Source organism: Strix aluco, chromosome 2 (assembly GCF_031877795.1).
Source record: "Strix aluco isolate bStrAlu1 chromosome 2, bStrAlu1.hap1, whole genome shotgun sequence".
NCBI lineage: Eukaryota > Metazoa > Chordata > Aves > Strigiformes > Strigidae > Strix > Strix aluco.
In genome coordinates this window covers 112,143,903-112,163,818 of record NC_133932.1, presented here as the reverse complement: position 1 = coordinate 112,163,818, position 19,916 = coordinate 112,143,903, and the positions used below count along the sequence as shown (strand labels likewise).

At 35.8% G+C, this 19,916-nt stretch overlaps 1 protein-coding gene across 9 annotated transcripts in view; it reads left to right on the top strand.

Annotated features, from left to right (window-relative positions):
* Positions 1-19,916, top strand: part of NBEA (neurobeachin) — a 514,689-nt gene that overhangs the window by 125,094 nt on the left and 369,679 nt on the right. For all 9 annotated transcript variants that reach the window (XM_074815844.1, XM_074815841.1, XM_074815846.1 and 6 more), the window contains exons 9-11: positions 4,822-5,019; positions 5,447-5,580; positions 18,718-18,826. In XM_074815844.1, the coding sequence (XP_074671945.1) occupies positions 4,822-5,019; positions 5,447-5,580; positions 18,718-18,826 (441 nt within the window). The remainder of the gene's footprint in view (positions 1-4,821; positions 5,020-5,446; positions 5,581-18,717; positions 18,827-19,916) is intronic.

Genomic DNA, 19,916 nt, shown 5'->3' with positions numbered 1-19,916 from the left:
TTGGTGTACTGAATACCAGGGGAATAACTTTCTTTACTGTTCACGTTTAAAACCTGAGTTAGGGCAGATTAACATTCCACAGGGCATAATAAACCAATTCTGTTCAACTACACAGTTTAAAACGGTTCTGTTGAAGTAAAAGTTGAGCTTTTTAGTCATGTTTGCCAGAGACATTTAGGGGACAGTTCGGACAAATTAATGGTGCATGCATAAACTTGAATCTCTAGTATGAACAATCACTTGTGTCTTGGAATGGCTATGTACAGTATTATTTCATCAAGAAAAAAAATGCAGATACTTTGCAGAAGTCTGCAGAAACTGCTTAGTGGGAAAGGCTTGGAAATGAATCTAACCCCAATTAAAAACTGTTGAATTTCTACCATCAATTTTTCCCATTTTTTTTTCCAATTTTGAAATTTGCAGTATCATCTGAAGTAGACTTTCAGTTTTTTAGTATATATCATATACGCTGAAAATAAAAACTTTTAAAATTAGCAAGTAAAAATCAACATTTAGATTCTAGTAATATTAATTTGCTGTGCTGAAAATGATTGCTCTAAATCATTTGATGAAAGCTAACACTTGAATGGCAGTGACAGTTGAAAATATCTTTTATGGTATATGTAGTGTGAATAGCCAAATATATGTCAAGGTTACTTGGAGAGAGGAAGTCTGTTGAATACAGCTGATGGTTAAAACCTGCCTTGAAACTAAAAATGTTTAGTCAGTCAAGAGAAGTATATCACCTGTGCAAACAAGTTTCCAAACTTAATACTGTATTTTGTTTGAACAAATATTTCTGCAAATGTTTTTTTGGTCATCCAGAAGAAAGTAATGTAACCTTTTACTTCTTAATAATAAATGTCATACATCTTTATGAATTTATTAAGTTCCTGGATTTGCAGCAGCATACTGAAATGATATCAAAGAGGAATAATGCTTTCATTGGTTTCAGGAAGTGAAAATTATTATGTAATATTTTGTGAGTATTGAAAAGGTTCATAAGGCATACATGCTTTCACGCTAAATGATGTTTCCAGCAGTTACTGCACTAACCCTACTACAGTGTTGTAATTACCTTCCTTGATTCATAGGCTTCCTTTAAACTACATTTCTTCACACCTGTATCTTCTTACTGCTTATTGTAAAATGTCAGTTAGATTAAATTTAATACTTTGGGGATATTCTTCTTTGGCATATCATGTTTTTAGGTTTAGGTTGTGTTCCCAGCACAGTTAATGCCTCCTTCCTCTGTAAAGTCATTTCCTTCCTTGTCTAAGAATCTGAAAGTATATTTTACTAATAGCAGTTAAAAGGAGCAGGTTCCTAGAGCAGGACCCTAGGAATAACACAATTTCTTTCTTTAACTTCCTTATTTCAAAAAAATAAGACAAAACAGAACCCTTTTTTCTCACCTTCTTCCAACCCAAGATCTACCCATGACTGAAAAAATGAAGGTCACTGATTGTGGCTTTCACTCAAAGCTTGCCTCTGTCATGTCTCAGTTAAGTTTATTTCCATAAGTTCTTTCAGATTCTGTGTGGGTGCAAAGGTTCATCATTTCAGAACACTTCAGTATGGTATTTCATGGTCCAAGGGAGCTTCAATTGACACGTAGCTCAAATTGCTGGACATTAGAGATCACATTCTTGCCCTTACCTAACTTGCTGATGCAAAATTGCCTTTCAGAAGCTTTTCTTAAGTAGTTCACTACATGTCCTGTTCATTCTAAATATTGATACTGTTAGCCACCTGGGAGAATCACTTGGTCAAGTTTTCCAAAAGAGCAACTATTCTAGATGCATTGTGAACACCCGTTGCACCAAAGCTTTTCTCCCAAAGGAGTATTATTCAAAATAATTGAGAATTTTTGGAGAATGTCTTCATACAGGTGTTTTTTCTTTCCTGTGGTAGTTCCTTTGATTTATAATTCTTACTTTAGTCCACTATATCCCAGGATTCTGATTCTTTAGGGAAAGAGACCTTCCCTTATTTAGTGCTCTACCTGCTTTGTTCATGACAAGAGACTATGATTTTACCTCTCATTCAGCTACCCTCACAATCATTCATAATGCCTCTAGTCTACAATGACTGCCATTCAGACTTCTGAAATACAGAGAAATCTGCATACTCTACCAACATACCAGAGCTCAGGACAGTGCAGTAGACACACATCTGTGAATATATGTAGCATGTAATGTTGCAAATAACACCAAAGCCAGAATTTGGGAAAGACAGATCTTGATCTACACAGAAAAGTGAATCAGTTGCACCTTGTCCCACCCCCATCCTGTGACGCAGGTAGAAGCAATGGATTTTAAGATTAACTAGAGAATTCATTAAAATAATCTTTGTTTATTATTTAAATATAATATTTATATTAATTTATATATAGAATATATTCTTTATTGCACATTACCTGCTTATTACAGAATGTTGTAACATAGAAACAGTTCATAATACTTACATGCTGGTCTTGCTCAATATGTCGTCCTGAATGCATCTAGTTGTAACCAGCATGCCTTAGCATAAAAATTTCTTTATTAAGCAAATAGATATTTTACTGTGAAATAGTAAATTTTCGGTTGTAGCAAAAGGCCTATTCTTTTTTTTTTTTTAACAAAAAATGTTACATTGACTGTGTGAGTAGCAATATTGAAAAGCTGCCACACTTAGTAACTATTGCATAGAAATTACACATGATCAAACTTTTAAGAGGGGAAGAGAGGAAAATACACTGGCAGTAGAACTATGCGATTTGCCTGTTCCCTGTTAAGTCTTCCTGGATTCATCCATAAAGTGTCTTGAAATTTTAAATTATATTTAGTAGAAACATAGTAGAATTCAGTATTTGCATTCCCAGGTTTTATCTGTAATAAAGCATGTTCATTTTGAGTCTTTCAGTTGCTGAACAGGACTTTTACCTACTATGTTGACGCTTTCAGCTGCTGGAGGCTGCAGAAAGAGAAAGGAAATGAGAGCATCATCCTTGCTCTCACTGTGCTTTTTCTGCTACCCATCTTGATTCCCAGGCAGCAAAGAAGAGAGAAGCATGTCTCAGCTGGGATCCTGAGGGGCTGATAAGCACGGAATAGTGGGGCAAGGAAGATAATGTGGGAGGAAGAGATGCATCTGATAGCAGAGTTTGGTGCCGTTTATAAAGGGATGTTTCAACAAAGCCCTCTCCTAATAGCCCTGTCAAGTCTGTGTCACTCCTCTTAACTTGTTTTGAAATGTGTATGGGAGGGTTATCAGATTATTCCATATGTTGCTGCATCTGAGTTTGGTCTTGATCAGTGCTACAGTATCAATCTTCTTGTCATGTACAAAGGTTGGAGTAAAAATGCATTCATGCACACACATACAAACACAAAATACTCTTGAAAATTCAAATTTGCTTAAGCCAATTATATAGTATAAAATAATTTATACTTACAATCACTGAATCACAGTAGCAAAATGGGGTGAATGGTAAATCAAAAAGCAACACTCTTGCTGCTAAAGGAAAGGGGAGAGCTGCTGATGTTTAAGTAGTGGTCCTGATCAAGCACAGCTGCTTTTACTGGAGAAGACAGTACGGGAGTATTTCTCAGCTCTCTGTTCCCTCTGCCATTCATGTAGGAACGACAACTATCCTTTAAATCTTCTTTATGGATCCTGTATATATTTATACCATATATAGAATATGTTAAATCTAAGGCTCTTTTTTGCTGTCTTTATGCTCTCACACTGCTTGTACCAGATGTCAAAGTTGCTTCACCTGGATAACCAAAACCCTAGTGATAGTACTTTCAATACTTTCATGATGTCGGATTTCTTACTGAAGGGGGGGGGGGGGGGGGAGGGGCAAGAAGGAAAGATTTGGTGGGACCAAAGGGATAAAGAGAATTATCATGGCTATATGCAGTGAAAACAAGAAAAATAATTCATAATTAACCTCAACAATAAATTATTTGAAACTGAATAAAGATTTTAAAATATAACATTATATATATATATTGCATTAATTATATGGTGGTCATTTCTAACAAATTTGCTTTACTTTTATCAGTATAGCACTGTGTTACTACTAGTTGTCTTTTTGCCACTGTCAAATGATTGTTACATGCAATAGTTATAAGTAAATCTGACAATGCTTTGCAGAAAGGCAGAAATCTATCTTCTTGCGCTTGATTGATTTGTCAGTGTTGCCAGGAACCTAGTTTTAGATCAGATATGAATCATAGTACATTTAAGAATAATAGAAATTTTCAATCTTCCTTTGTAAAAGCTTTGAGTTTGAGAATCATTAATTTGAAATATGGCATTTATAGTTTTATTTGGATTTTTTTTTAAGTGTAAGTAGCTTGTTTATATATACTTCTGACTGTTAATGAAGCATGAGTTTTAATGCTGTTTAAAAGTAACTATTCCTTTAATCAAAATGGTATACAGTTTCATATTCTAATTTGAGTGAGTTTATATAAAGTAAAATACAAGGTATTTCATTTGTGCTTTATTTTTAATGCGTTGCATGCTCAATTTTTTAACATATTTATAGCTGTTTAGTGTGACACATTTCTTCCAAATAATTACTTCTGAAACACTGATGCTGAAAGCAGAGAGGAATTATGCTACATAAAATACCAAATGTTATATTGACTTGTCGATGTGGAGTAAATAAAAAAAAGTCTCATTCTTCAGTAGCATTAAACTACTGGAAAATTAAAGTTTAACAGTTTCTGTATTCCCTCTCAAGTCCAATGTATTTTCTGCACATTTTGTGGCAAGTATTTTGTTTAAAATATTTACATGGTAAAACTTGTTTTGTTTTTTTTTCAGAGCACATTCAAATTTAAATCTGAGAGTGACATTCATCTGGCTGAGCATCATAAACAAGTGCTATATGATGGTAAACTTGCAAGTAGCATTGCTTTTACTTATAATGCAAAGGCTACTGATGCTCAGCTATGCCTTGAATCCTCACCAAAGGAAAACCCTTCAATTTTTGTACACTCCCCCCATGCTCTTATGCTTCAGGTTTGTGCTACTAATTTGATGTTCTGTGATTACTGTTAGCTCAACATCATTTGGATAATAAGAGGATTTGTGTGCTAGTGTACAAAGACATTATTTTGTATTATTTCAGCTCTTAATATACCTATGACTTGAACTGTTTGTTCTTTGCTCACTTTATAGAGCAAAAGACGATTACTCCTTCATTAAGAAATATATACATCATACCATGAGGCACAGTTTGCCACGATACTGAAGTTTTTCTGTTTAATGTTTGCCTTTAAGTATATATTATAACTGAAACATAAGTAATGAAACTAAGTCAAAACAAGTCTGATTTAGTTTGCACTCAATTCAGTGTTAAAGTGTTCTCAAGTTATGTTTGTAACTGTCCTTTAAAATTGAGGCTAACTGATGTTTTTCCTTTTCTTTATTTATTTTATTAATTTAGGATGTGAAAGCTATCGTAACCCACTCCATTCACAGTGCAATTCATTCCATTGGAGGGATTCAAGTTCTTTTTCCTCTCTTTGCCCAGTTAGACAATCGACAGCTGCACGACAGTCAGGTGGAAACAACAGTTTGGTAAGCTCCTTTAAGCAAGATAAAAACTAAATTAAACTAAGAATATTTCCATTTTTGTTGTGTGAATGTTTCTTTTGTTTTCTTTTGTAAATGCTGTGACTCACATTTTACCCTTGTTTCTTTGAAAGTAATACTGTTTTTAAAAAATGAGTTTACTGTAGAGAGGTGTAAATTGTATTAAGCTGATGAGATTCCAGATGAAACTGACATAAAATTGATTGGATTAAATAATTAATTCAAATCACTCTAGAGTCTTTTAAGGATAGTTTTGTGACAGTTCTTGCAAATTCTGAAAAAAACAATGTGCTTTTACTTGACAATGCAATGTTGTTTACTTTCTCAAAGTCTATGTTATATTCCTATTTAATAACATTCAAAATTTAAGGGCAGATATCTCCCTCTATATTAATAAGTGGTCAGAAAGTCATAGAGGTATGTGGCCATGTTACAGTTTCAACAGTGGCTGGGTACACACCAAGAGAGCTTTAAACAGGGGCACATGAAGTCTCTGCTCTGATATTATGGAAGTAACCCCTAGGTTGAAAAACCTGCACAGAAGTTAAATGAATGCTTCCATGTGTAGCCTGCAAAGGACTGCTTAGGAATCTGTCAGTACCCACACTGACATGTTCAAAGCTAGTTCACCTGCAGTTATTTTTGCAAAGATTCTTGCCACCTGCTTGTCAGGGCAGTCTCCTATTCTAGTGGCAACACAGTGTCTAAACTTGTCAGAACAAAGTGTGTGGCCTAAACCTTTGGAGGTAACAAAACTGAAAAGGTAATGCTGAAGAACTGGTATGGTGTTTCCCTGTAGGATGATATGTAACCAAAACCTGCTAGAAAACAGTGTTTAGGGGCAGCATAAACTGACTTTTGTATTTGAATAAATTTATAAAGTAGGTGCTTAATTCTCAGTACATGGCTTATTTTCCTACTTAGAAAACTCTGCTATTATTTTGGATATTTCCTGTTGAATTAGATAGTTCAGTAATAAGTTAGTTAACTGAAAAATAATTAAATTGCTTACAATTTTGAAAGATTTAACTGAAAGTGATACATTGGTATAATTTCTCATGAAAGATCACTTGTCTCAATCTAATTTAAGAAGTTAATAAATTTGGTGAAATTTTGTCAGTCGTCTTTTTCTCCCTTAGGTCACCCAAATATATGTAGTTAAGATGGATGCTGGTTTTTATTTGTTTCCATAGTGTGAAAAGTTAATGTATTTCATAAGAGTATTTCAGTAAAATGTTAGAAGCAATACCACTCTTAAGAATAATGAATTTTACTTCCAAGCAGTAGAGTGATGCAAATTATTTCATTCCGTAGTAAAGACAGAAAAGCTGGTTGTGTATTGGCTCATGTGGGATACTTACTGTTTTCACAGTCTGTTTTCCAGTATGTACTTTGCATTGAAGTATTGTGAAGTAAGGGAAATAGAAAAAACAATGCTGCTTTGAAATAATTTTAGAAAAAAAAAGTATCCCTGTATGTTTTTATTTACTGGACAATAGGCAAAAATGCTTTATTCAAATTTAAGGAAGATTATGTGTGTATGTGTCCATAGATATGAATAAAATACATGTTAAATTCATTAATGAGCTGAGTCTGTAATAGGTGATAAAGCTGTAACTAGGTCTGTTTAAAAATGGAGAGCTAATATAATGTAAGTTTTATAAATCGAGATAAAGACTAATTCTTCCCAAGTGTGTGGTCTTTCCAGTGAGTGAGAACATTCATAAAGTTCAATTTAAAATGTACAGAACATTTCTGGAGTTAGTTGAACTCTAAGTAGGAAGAAAAAAGTTGTTCTTGAATAAATCAATGCTCTTCTCCTATAATTAGATTATATTCTAAAAAGAGATCTGTAATTCATTATGCTATATGATTCTACAAATGCATAATAGAAGATGTGATCCTAACTGAAAAACATATTCAAAAGATTTTTAAGCCCATGGCTGCTTGATGAGATATAACTTAAACATCGAATTGCCATGGTTTTGGTGTATGTGCATTATTTTTCTTATATTTAATAGGATGTAGATACTGAGAAAAATAATAGTTTAAGTGAGAAAGGAAGTAGGCAAATAAAGGAATAAAAGATTTCTTCTGGCGAAGAAAGGAGATAATGGGGAAAAGGGGCTAAACATGAAAAATAGGGATACATTTAAGATTCATTTGTAGAGTGGAATAAAGGAAAAATTAGACTTACTGAGTCTTTCCCTTCTTTCCCCTTGTTTTTCAGACTATTCTCTCTTTATTTGTACCTTTCCAAAATGCAGTTGTTGAATTGTATCTGATACTTGTTTATACCCTTCTTACCTATGAAATATATCTGCAACAGCAGCAAAGGCTGCATTCAGCTGTTACAATACATGTATTTTTGTAAGCAGATAATGTTTATATCACTTTGCCAAAAAAAAAAAAGGTCCAGATGATGCTTGAAGACAGTAGACAGTTATGTTTGTAAAGGATTACTATGCCTATAGAATTTATTTCTTTCTGGTAGCCAACTGGGGGCACTAAGAAGTTGTCCCTTGAATAGCTGTGCTGCCTTTTGTCTTAATGTGTTCTTGAGAGCTGGGAAGTATAAATAGCTTGATTATCCCAGTGTAAGTGTCCTAGGTATCCAGACTACTTTTCTGAATCCTTCTCACCTCCTTCTCTCCTGCACATTCCAAAATCAAGGTTCTCAATTATTTAGTTTCTTTTTTTTTAATATTAGAAGGGGTTTGTTAACAGGACCATGAGAGAACACTTTGTTTTTTAAACGTCATGTTCCACTTAAAATTTTAATCTTCTAAATTAATAGAATCATCACAGAATGATTTGGTTTGGAAGGGACCCTAAAGATCATCTAGTTCCAACCTCCCTGCCATGGGCAGGGACACCTTCCACTAGATCAGGATGCTCAAAGCCTCGTCCAACCTGGCCTTAACACTTCCAGGGAGGGGGCAGCCACAGCTTTTCTGGGCAACCTGTTCCAGTGCGTCAGCACCCTCACAGCAAAGAATTTCTACTTAATAGCTAATTTAAATCTATACTCTTTCAGCTTAAAACTGTTACCCCTTCTCCTATCACTACAGTCCCTGATAAAAACTCCCTCCCCACCTTTCCTGTAGGCCTCCTTTAAGTGCTGGAAGGCTACTATAGGGTCTCCTTGGAGCCTTCTCTTTTCCAGACTGAACAACATGAACTCATTCAGCCTGTTGTCATAAGGCAGATGCTCCAACCCCCTGACCATGTTCACGGCCCTTCTGTGGATTTGCTCGAGCAGGTCCATGTCATTATGTTGGGGGCCTCAGAGCTGAACACAGTACTCCAGGTTGGGTCTCACGAGAGCAGAGTAGAGGGGAAGAATCACCCCCCTCAACCTTTTGGTCACAATTCTCTTGATGCAGCCCAGGATATGGCTGGCTTTCTGAGCTGCAAGCACACATTGCTGGCTCATAGTCAGTTTTCCATCTACCAATACCCCCAAGTCCTTCTCCGCAGGGCTGCTCTCCATCCACTCATTGCCCGGCCTGTATTTGTGCATGGGATTGCCTTGACTCATATGCAGGACCTTGCACTTGGCCTTGCTGAACTTCATGAGGTTTGCACAGGCCCACCTCTCAAGCCTGTCAAGGTCCCTCTGGATGGCATCTCTTCCCTCCCGCATGTCGACCGCAACACACAGCTTGGTGTCATCAGCAGCTTGCTGAGGGTGCACTCAATCCCATGTCACTGACAAAGATGTTAAACATAGCCAATCCCAATACCGAACCCTGAGGAATGTCACTCATCACTGCTCTCCACTTGGACATCAAGCCATTGACTGTAATTCTCTGAGTGCAACCATCCAGCCAACTCCTTACCCACAGAGTAGTCCCTCCATCAAATCCATGTCTCTCCAACTTGGAGACAAGGATGTCGTGCAGGACAGCGGCAAATGCTTTGCACAAGTCCAGGTGGATGATGTGAGTTGCTCTTTATCCACCAATGTTGTAACACCATTGTAGAAGGCGACCAAATTTGTCAGGCATGATTTGCCCTTAGTGAAGCCATGTTGGCTGTTACCAAGAACCTCCATGTGCCTTAGCATATTTTCCAGGAGGCTGCACTTCATGATCTTGCCAGGCACAGAGGAGAGACTGGCTGGCCTGTAGTTCCCTGGGTCTTCCTTTCTTCCCTTTTTAAAAATGGGGATTTTATTTTCCCTTTTCCAGTCTGTGGGAACTTCACTGGACTGCCACAACTTCTCAGTTATGGTGGATAGTGTCTTAGCCACTTCATCTGCCAGTTCCCTCAGGACCTGCGGATGCATCTCATCAGGTCCCATGGACTTGTGCACCTTCAGGATCCTTAGATGGTCTCAAACCTGATCTTCTCCTACAGTGGGTGGTTCTTCATTCTCCCAGTCCCTGCCTTTGCCTTCTGTGTCTTGGGCAGTGTGGCTGGAGCACTTTCCAGTAAAGACTGAGGCAAAAAAGTATGTTTTCTTAGATTACGTGATGCACCTGCTATTCAGGTGGGTGGTCCCTCAGCTGCCAAGACTGTTAGTTTCATCCTGCTTTTCAGTACTCCGGATAGTATGGAAAATTTAGCAGTTTAGGTCAATAAGATGTTTATGTAACAAAAAGAAATATAGAGTGCTTGTGGTGCCCTGACTGGATGCCAAGTACCTACCAAAGCCATTCTATCACTCCCCCTCCTCAGCTGGACGAGGGAGAGAAAATAGAATGAAAGACTTGTGAGTTGAGATAAGGACAAGATCATTCAGCAGTTACCATCACGGGCAAACAGACTTGACTTGGGGAAATTAGTTTAATTTATTACCAATCAAATCGGAATAGGATAATGAGAAAATAAAACCAAATCTTAAAACCACCTCCCCCCCCACCCCTCCCTTCTTCCTGGGCTTAACTTCACTCCCAATTTTCTCTACCTCCTCCATCTGAGCAGTGCACCTTGGTGTCTGCAGAGTTGTTTCTCTCACATATTCTCACTCTTCTCTTTGGCTGCAATTGCTGTTGCGCATTTTTTTTTGTGTCCCTGTTTCTTAAATATGTTATCCCAGAGGCACTACCACCATCGCTGATGGGCTCAGCCTTGGCCAGCGGCAGGTCCGTCTTGGAGCTGGCTGGCATTGATTTGGTCGGACGTAGTAGCTTCTAGCAGCTTCTCACAGAAACCATCCCTATAGGCCCCTCGCTACCAAAACTTTGCCATGCAAACTCCATACAGTGTTTTTTTCTGTTATGATACTATTGTTGTTACCTTTGATTATACTATATGGGCAACATGATAGGATGGACTTGATTTGTTCACTTACAGTCTCTTGTGTATGGTTTTGAATTCCTTTGGGACTGTACCATATTGGGAAGATAGTTGAAAGTAGAAGGAGTTGTGGCTGTTTGCTTAAATAGATTAAATAATTCAAAAAATTATTTTATATACTTATTCTATAAATTACTAACTGGATTTGCTAGATCACATACACTATACAATAAAGATTGAAAATACTTTTACTGTTTATCATACTAAATAAATGCAATGCCTAGGTCCACCTTAACTTTCTTAAAGGTGATATATATACCCACCTAAAATTTGTAGCAAAGTAAACATAGGCATCTTTTCAGTCAGGTTATTATTATTCAGTCAGTATTATTTTCACTCTTTAATATAGGTAGCCCTGTTACAGAGTATATTGCCCACCTATTGTAAATCCGTGAAATGGAAACATTGGTGAGGTGGGCAAGAATAATATTTCAACTCCCGTTCTTCATCTTTTCCTATAAAAGTTTTGTGTGTTTTGCTTTGATCGGTTAATATCTTGTACTCATTTTATTAGTATTTTTTATATTCAGATGGTGACTTTTTGGGTTCCTGTCTGTAACTAGTAGTGTTGCTGCATCTATTTCTTGATAGATTAATAGTTTGATAGGAAGTAGACAATTTTCCTATCAGTTTCCACAGATAGGAAATAACACAGCTTGCTGGAAGTACATTTTGATGTCTTGATTTTTTTATTAGCTTAATATGAAAAATCTGTGAGTTTCCAATAATTCTTAATAATGTCATTTGTTTAATTGAATATCATGGTAGCAAATAAGATGAATGCCAAGTGTATCCTACCTACCTAACCTGTCCTCTCCTAGTGTCTTTCAAGAATTTTCTTGTTTGCCACAGGTGGCGCAGGTATTTAAAATTGAGAGTAAGTACAAAAGTCATCCATTCCAAGGTCATTGCATTTCCTTTCATGCCTGTAATGGAGAGCTAAGGTCCCAGTCCATCGCTGCCTCCAGTCTACAATTTAGAGTTTGCAGAGTTGGGTGCTGATAACCCTCATGCATTTTGAAGGGAAGAAGGCTCAATATCGCACCCAAAATTTCACATCTCTAATATAACCTAGCAGTGCTCAGATGAAATCAGTTGTACTGGAATCTTAACAAACTGTGACAGCAGGAATGTGACTTGCCAAATCAGACTGCCTGGGCAATAGTTTATAATGAAAATACAGTCACTGTGTCCTGTGGTTGAAATCCTTTGCAAACTTCCAAACTGTGATACCTCTACATACTCCAGAAGATCCAGGAACTATTAAGGGTGGCTAATTTATGACTGGAGTCTGTATTCCAAAATGTTGTCTGTAAGCAGAGGTGTCTAATGACTTGCCTCTAGTTCTCCCACGCAATACCTATTCATGAGACTTGTGTTTAGTGGCATCAGTTTGGATGAAACTTGTTTAATAGTCTTTTCTTACTGTCCTCATCATATGAGAAAAAGAAGTAGAGAAGGGAAAAGAAGGAAGTAGTTTCCCCTTTCTCTCCAACAAGCTTACAGAAACAAAAAAGGTAGTTAAACTGGAAGCTAAGTAAGCACTTTAGAGAGCTGTTGTAGCACATGGGAGCTTCCTCTCCATCCCCACCATCTGTCCATGTCTCTTCTGCTCTGAATTTATATTACCTCCAGACTGGTTAGGGGAACCCTTCTTAGCTTTGCGACACACAGGCTTTAGCAGCCATGACTACATAAATATGAATGAATGAATATGAGTAATTAGTAATGTAGCAGCAGAGCAATTGATTGCATTAAAACATGCACAAGTGTTTGATTTCATGCTTTAGTAGTGAATAAACCTTGATGAAAATCCCTTTTTGCATTCCCAACCTTTATCATAAGTGCAGTCAAAACAGTTTCTGAAATCCATGCTTACCCTTTGTTCTTTGATTTTCTTCCTGAAGGAATGAAGTAAGGAAGTGGATATCATCTCCCATATTCTGTGAATCAAAATATCTTGTTAATATATTGCTAGTGCTTCTCTCTGAGGATTTCTAAGCCCATAGTATGAAACATTTTTAAATATTCTAATGAAATAACAAATTACTTCATGAATTACCCAAACTCATTTAAAACTGTTTGCTAACAATGAGATGTAATGGACAGCCAGCAGATGAAGAGAAGTAATACTAATGCTAATACCAATACTAATAATTATTATTATTTATCTCAATACAGCCACTGTTGCATTTTGAATTGAAGTTAAGGGGCAAGTACCTTAGGAAATTTTTGTTTAAAAAGAAAACATTAATTGTTGTTATATGATTTTGCTTAATATCATTTTATCTGTTTATACTAAGATTGATTTTCAAAAGTTGTCATATTAACAGCCTGTGATGGAGTTAATCATAAAGTCCTTTTGTCTTGTTATGGAGAAGCTGGAAATACACATGGAATTAGTTTATAAAGGATCCTTCCCAAAGATAATCAGACAGAACAAATACCTGTATCATTCTCTTTTACATAGCCTCTTCAAGTTAAATCATCTGTTGTTAATCAACATGCTTAGATCTTTATAGCTACATGCCTACTGTAATTAAAGGTGCCTTTTGTAAAGCACAGTCCAGATAACTTTGTAATACACAATCCAAGATGAAACTTAAAGTAAATTTTTCAGAGAAAATTGTCATGGAAAATAGTAGACTAGAGAAATTGATCTATGTAGTGATTTTTTTTAAAAAAAATAAATAACAACAAAAAAAGACCAAGACAAATTTCACTTGTATCCTAGTGGTGCAAATTCTTGACTTTTAGGGTTTTCTTTATTCCTCCAAAGCATTTATCTGACTTTATTTGAATAAATGACTAATGTTCCTCATAGGATGCTTCATTTGTAAGTGAAGCCATTGAAACTCATTTCATAAGAGTAGTTTATCTAAATTGTCCTGTATTTTAGCTCCACAAAACAGTAATAATTGTTTGCTTAGTGGGAACTACCAGTCAATTTAGAAGTTGACAAAGGTGGATCTTTCTTGTTCAATGATTGTCGTAGCATGTAGACTTTATAGTCCTGGGATTTCCACTGTGAGCTGCTTTTATGTGTAATATGAAAAGGTTCTTTAAAATTACCATAGATATAAATGGGCAGTGAAAATGAAGTATTTATTTATGTGTGTGATTATTCTTATTTTTAATGAAGAAGGAAGTGTCATGTTTTGGAATTTTGAAGACTTATCTACAGAAGCCATTGGTTTTGTGAATATTTGTAGTATATTTTTTATTTAAGGAGTAACATTGCATGAGTGTTGACTGAAGATTGTGACACTGAAATGTAATGTTGAAACATAATGATGCGCTACTGAAACATAATAGTTCTGTTTATATATTTAGATAAATTAAATAAGCTAGATGGTATTTATAACTTCACAGTGCACATCATAAGAATAACTGTCTGGATTATAAAGGTAGGGACTTCACAAATATAATAGTTATGTATAGACCTGAAAGGATACTTAAGGACATCTTCCAGTCAGACAGTGTATGCTGTGAACACCAATTCTGTGCTTCTGTTTTATTTATCAATAAAAATATATTTTTGTAAAGTCTTCACAAGGGACATGTATGTTTAAGGGGAAAATCAGGCAATGCTGTAACAGTGTAATTAATCTTCAGTTTTTTACATAACAGTATTCTAGAGACTAACTGTCTCTACAATATTATAGAATAAGGAGTATCATAACCATTGGCAACACATTATTTTTTGATCTGCAGCCTTTTTTTTCCCACTTCTTAATAATGGAAAACTGCTGGAAAAATTTTGTCCTGAAATTAATTCTATTTTCAGTAGAAATCCTAATTCTGTCTGACTTAGTGTTGGTTGTCATATATACTTCCATTTTGTATCTGTATCTTAGCTGCACTGCAGACAGACTGATCTGTTCTAGGCAGGGTGTGGTATCGAGGAGATGTAGGAATGGGCTGAAGTATCCTTTATATTTGCCTTTGTATCTAGGGGAGTTGAAAATAGGCAAGAATGGAGAGAAATTTTGTATGGCAGTGCACAGAATTTTGCAAGTTTAATGTGAGCCCTACAGCAATCCGATGCATTTTAGTTACTGGTAAGTTTGTTAAATTCTGTTTGAAAAATTGTTCATCTTAGAAGACAGTCTTCTAATCAATATTATTTCCCCTGTTTCAACAGCAACGTTTTTAAAAGCATAATTTTGGCAACCTGGTTCTGCTGATAAAAAAATTTATATTTAAAATCTTCATGTTTAATTTATTTTCAGCTGCCAAAATAACTACATAAATTGACTGTCCTCAGAAATATGTTAAAAGTTCTGGATACAGTCCTCTAAATTAGTCAGTTCTCTAGAAGACTAAATTCTTAGGATGCGATATTAAGGTGAAAAGATCCATTATGTCAGTATGGATTTTTATATATATATATATGTATATATGTGTACACACACACTTTTAAATGTTTGCTTGAGGTCAGTCTGAACATGTGAGGAAAGAGAAGTTGAAGAGGTTGAGAAAGCTTATTTGAAAATTGTTAACTATTGGGACTTTTCCGGCAGGTTGAATGCTCTGTAGCATAAATTGTGTAAGATAGAGAACAACATGTAAAAGCAGTGTTTTGTGCAGTTTCATTCCCTCCTTCCTCCTCCAGAAAAGTTTTACCTCAAACAGGTGAAAGCAAGATTTCTGGAAAAAAATCAGACTAAGCATGTAATCTGTTTTCTCCCTGTCTCTGATCATCATCTTCAGGTAGTAATAGCTTCAGTACTGTACGTGCAGTGAGATTTTTAAAAATACTTCTATTTTAATTTTACAATTTTTCTATCAGTTAAAATATTACAGATGTTTTAATTACTTCATTTCCTGCATAACGATGCGGACAAACGGCTAGTTACATTTAATTATGGTGCTAATTTCTATCAATACTGTGGTCCTATACAGATTCACATCAAACTTCATTGTGTCTCTCTCTATGTGACTGCCAGGTGGTTCTCCTTAACTGCTGCTTTTTCTGGTACTTCGAATTTTTTTAGGTGTTGGAAGGTGTAAAGTGTAATGATTCATTCATGTGTGCTATTCCAAGATTTGAATTACTATATGCTACAGTCAACTCTGTTATTTATGGTGTCAATCTTGGATAATGCAGAAGGATTAGAAGCTAGAGTTACTGTTTGCAGACCTGAGCTGACTGCAGAGCTGGCTTGTGGTGTCTTTGTGTCTGGTTCAATAGATGCTAAAAGCTGTTTTGGATTTAGGAAAAGGCATAGCTCATTCACAAAGTCACTGGCTGAATTAATATGTTTTCCTGGAACTAGAAACATTGGCCTCACTTTGCAGTGACAGCTGAGGTAGATCTGTGCAGAGCTAATAGGGGCAGACAGGATTAATTAGTTCAGCTATACCCCGCATAAAGATGGTTAATATCTAAAAAGTGATAGTTGGGCTCTATCTGGATCTGAATTAGTAAACTTTGTTGATTCAGTCTTTCTTGCATAGAACCAGCTTGTATGTTTCTGTTTCTGCGGCATGGTTAAATATTAACTAGCCAGTGATTATTTCTGAGTTGACGGGTGTGTTTTATGTGTTCTTAAAAGGAGAGAAAAATCTTTATTGTTATGATGTCATCGTGTCTTCTATTATCCAGAGTCCTATCAGAATTTCTAACAATTGCATAGAGGTTGTATTAATATGAGATAAGAATAACTCCAGCCCATGAGTTTCCATCTGAGTTCATAGAATGGACAAATAAACTGCAATACAAAGAAAAGGGCTTTTGATAAATCGCTTATAGAAGTGGAAGTAGAACCTTTTAAGCTTAAGTCTGGTGCCATGTTCATGCTACAACAATCTTTTAAAATCCATTTTAAGAATGTTTTTTGACTTTTCAATACAATATTAATAGTATTTATTATTGTCATTTAGGTCATAATCCTGCAAAGATGTATGCTGTTTCTTAACTTTATGCATAATTGATTGTCCTCCTAAGTCATAAGGTTACTCATAAAGGGTATCTATATGGAATTTTCTTTGACCTATTCAATTTTTTTAAAAAAGTTTTTAAATATAAATCTTCAATCCTTTACATGAGCTTCTTATGGGTTGTCATGTAGCAAAAATGATGAGTATCTTATTTTAGATGACAAATACAATAGAAACTTTCAGTCAGGGTAAGAAAAAATTGATGCATATAACCTGGTTTGAAATTGATGTGACAGCTTGACAGGCTGTTTTGATAAAAGCTTTGGAGTACTGTAAATGGATATTATCTGTGTTCTTTTAATGCTGACACTCTGTGAAGCATTCTCTTTGTGATTTGAGACTGATTATTGTGACCATTCAACAATGAAGCAAGACAAGGCACTATTTCATGTTCACAGCATGTACTTTGCCTACACTGTGTACTTTTCGCATGGCAGCCTTGTTCACCAAATAGAATAAATCTTGTTTTCCTCAGCACATTGATTATTTTTTGGTGCTGGCATGGATTAACCAATCTCAACATTTATTTCAAAGTAAAAGATTGTAGTTGGAGAGCAAGTGAACCTTTAGCTGAGTAGATACTGTAAATAAAGTTGAAATTTATAAAATGCAGGTTGGACGTTTCCTTTAATTCATTTTTCCATAGCTGCAAAAGCCACAGTTTTCACCCTTGCCTGCACCCACCACCTGTGTGAGAACTTTCATGGTTGAAGATATATGTCTGTAGAGCTAGGAACTGTTACACCTATTTTATTTTTAGAAAAGGAATAATGACTTTATGTAAGCATTTTATATGCAGTATAATGCATTCTGTCATCTACCTTTTGGAGATATTTGAAAAATCATTTTAAATATTTCATTTCTGTCATAAATGTGGTGGGTTTTTTTCTTTCTGCCTTTCCTCTGTGTCTTTCAGCAACAGATGAGCGTATTTTTGTTTCCCACTTACCACCCAAGAGTTGATCGTGACTTTTGGTTTTGCTTTGCTGCATTGATCTGTTGTACGTTTCCGCTGTTGGCTTTCATAACATAGTTTCATTTTCTTGTCAAGTCTGTCCACTTAAGTCTTTCATATACCTTCTGTTTCTAAACTGTAGCCTTTTCTGAACACTTTTTTTTTCCCCCTCCCTGTGCCTTCTGAACACCTCACTTACAGATACTGCTGGCATGGGCTGCTGGGTGATTTCCATGTGGCCTCTGGAGTCTTTGTTCTTTCCTAACTGGATGAAAGTGATTCTCAACCTTTATTGGTCAGGCCTAGATATTATTCTCATATTTGGTTTGGAGAAACTATGAAGGAAGCTCTCCACTCTGCTGTTCCACTGTGGTTTGTGGTGGGCATCATTGCCTACATGCATGTTCAGCCATGTTATGCCTCATTTCTATGGTAGTAATAACTCTAGGGATTGAAAGTGTGGAATGATGATATACCTAGTGGCTGCAAATTTTGCTGTTTAGCATAGATAGGCTGGATGGTAAAACGGTTGACATGGCCCCTGCCTGCATCATTCTAGCACTGTCAGCTGTATCCCACTCATCATCTCCTGCCTCTTCCAACTGCAAAACCTTTGGCTGGAACTATAAGCTGCAGGACTGGATATTTAAAACCTGGGATAGCCCTGTTCAAATCATGAGAGCTGACAAAATGATTTTGCACTTCTGTTTGAATATGAATTCCCACTCCTACGGTTGTAATATGTGAATAATCATTAAAGAAATTTGTCAACAGAAAAAGTAAGATTTGTGTTATTTCAAGGAATTGGTCACCACTTTAAGTCTGTTTCTGTTCACTTAATAGCTGGTGAATATTCAGAATGTAACAGATTGGTTTTTCTACATTTGTAATCTGAAAAAATGCTTGTTCTTTATGTGCAGTGCTACCCTATTGGCTTTCTTGGTTGAGCTTCTTAAGAGTTCAGTAGCCATGCAAGAACAAATGCTTGGTGGAAAAGGCTTTCTAGTCATTGGCTACCTCCTTGAAAAGGTATGTTTGGAGGTTTTTTTAATCTTTGTTCTTAGTATTTTAACTGTCATTGTGATATTTTCAATCACTTAACTCAGAGGACTGGTGGAATAAAATATATTTGTGATATAAAATATTTTCGATTTGTAATACTTACAGATTGTCTACAGGAGTCTTTTCATCTTCCTTATTATTAGATGCCAATATTCAAAGAATCAGTTTTCTGGAGTTGATCCGGTTTGTCTAATTTATGCTTTTACTCTAGATCTGTTTGTGAATCACTTTAATATATTTTCATTTGTGTTTCTCCACTCTCTGTCCCCCAAACTCTCATTTAGGAAAGTTCACTTGTTCCCAGTTTGTACAAGCATATCACAGACATGTTATAATTTAGGTTTAAATTTCTTTTTTTGTGTACATTAATAAAAATTAAGTTAATCCTCTGTGGCTCAGTTCTGAAATTGTTGAAATAGTTGCTCTGTGTTTTGAAGAAGCAAAACACTAAAATAATTTCATTTCTGAAAGAAACAGTCGCAAGGGGCATTCCTTTTACTTGCTTGTTTTCAGACATGATGAGCAGTTATAACAAAACTGAGGTTCAGTTCACATGCTTGTCTGAGGAACATTACCTGCCTCCTGGCCCAAAGCCCTCACAAAACCCTGTTACTGTGATTTAATAATCTGAAAACAAACTACTGTCAGCTGTACTAAGATAGTAATACTCTTGCGATTGAATCTTATGGCTCTGACATTCTTGAAAGTCTGCTACTGTATTTTTCATTAGCATGTGGTCAGTATAACAATCATTTGAGAAAAATTTATGACCAGAGCTTTGTGTTGTCTGATGGTAAAAATTAAGTAACGATAATCTCACCTTTAAAAATGTACTGAATTTTGAAGAAGAACGATAAATAATTTCTCTCATTCAGCTCCTGCTGAAAATGTTATTTTCAGTGAGGAAAATAAAGCCTTTCTACCATAAGAATTTACCTTCACTGAAGTAATACCTAAAAGCAGATTATTTGTTTCTATATTTTCTGTACTAAGCAAGTGTGATTTAGAATGTCAACGAACTAGTCTAAGGTGGTTTGGTTTTTTTGGTGGTTTTTTT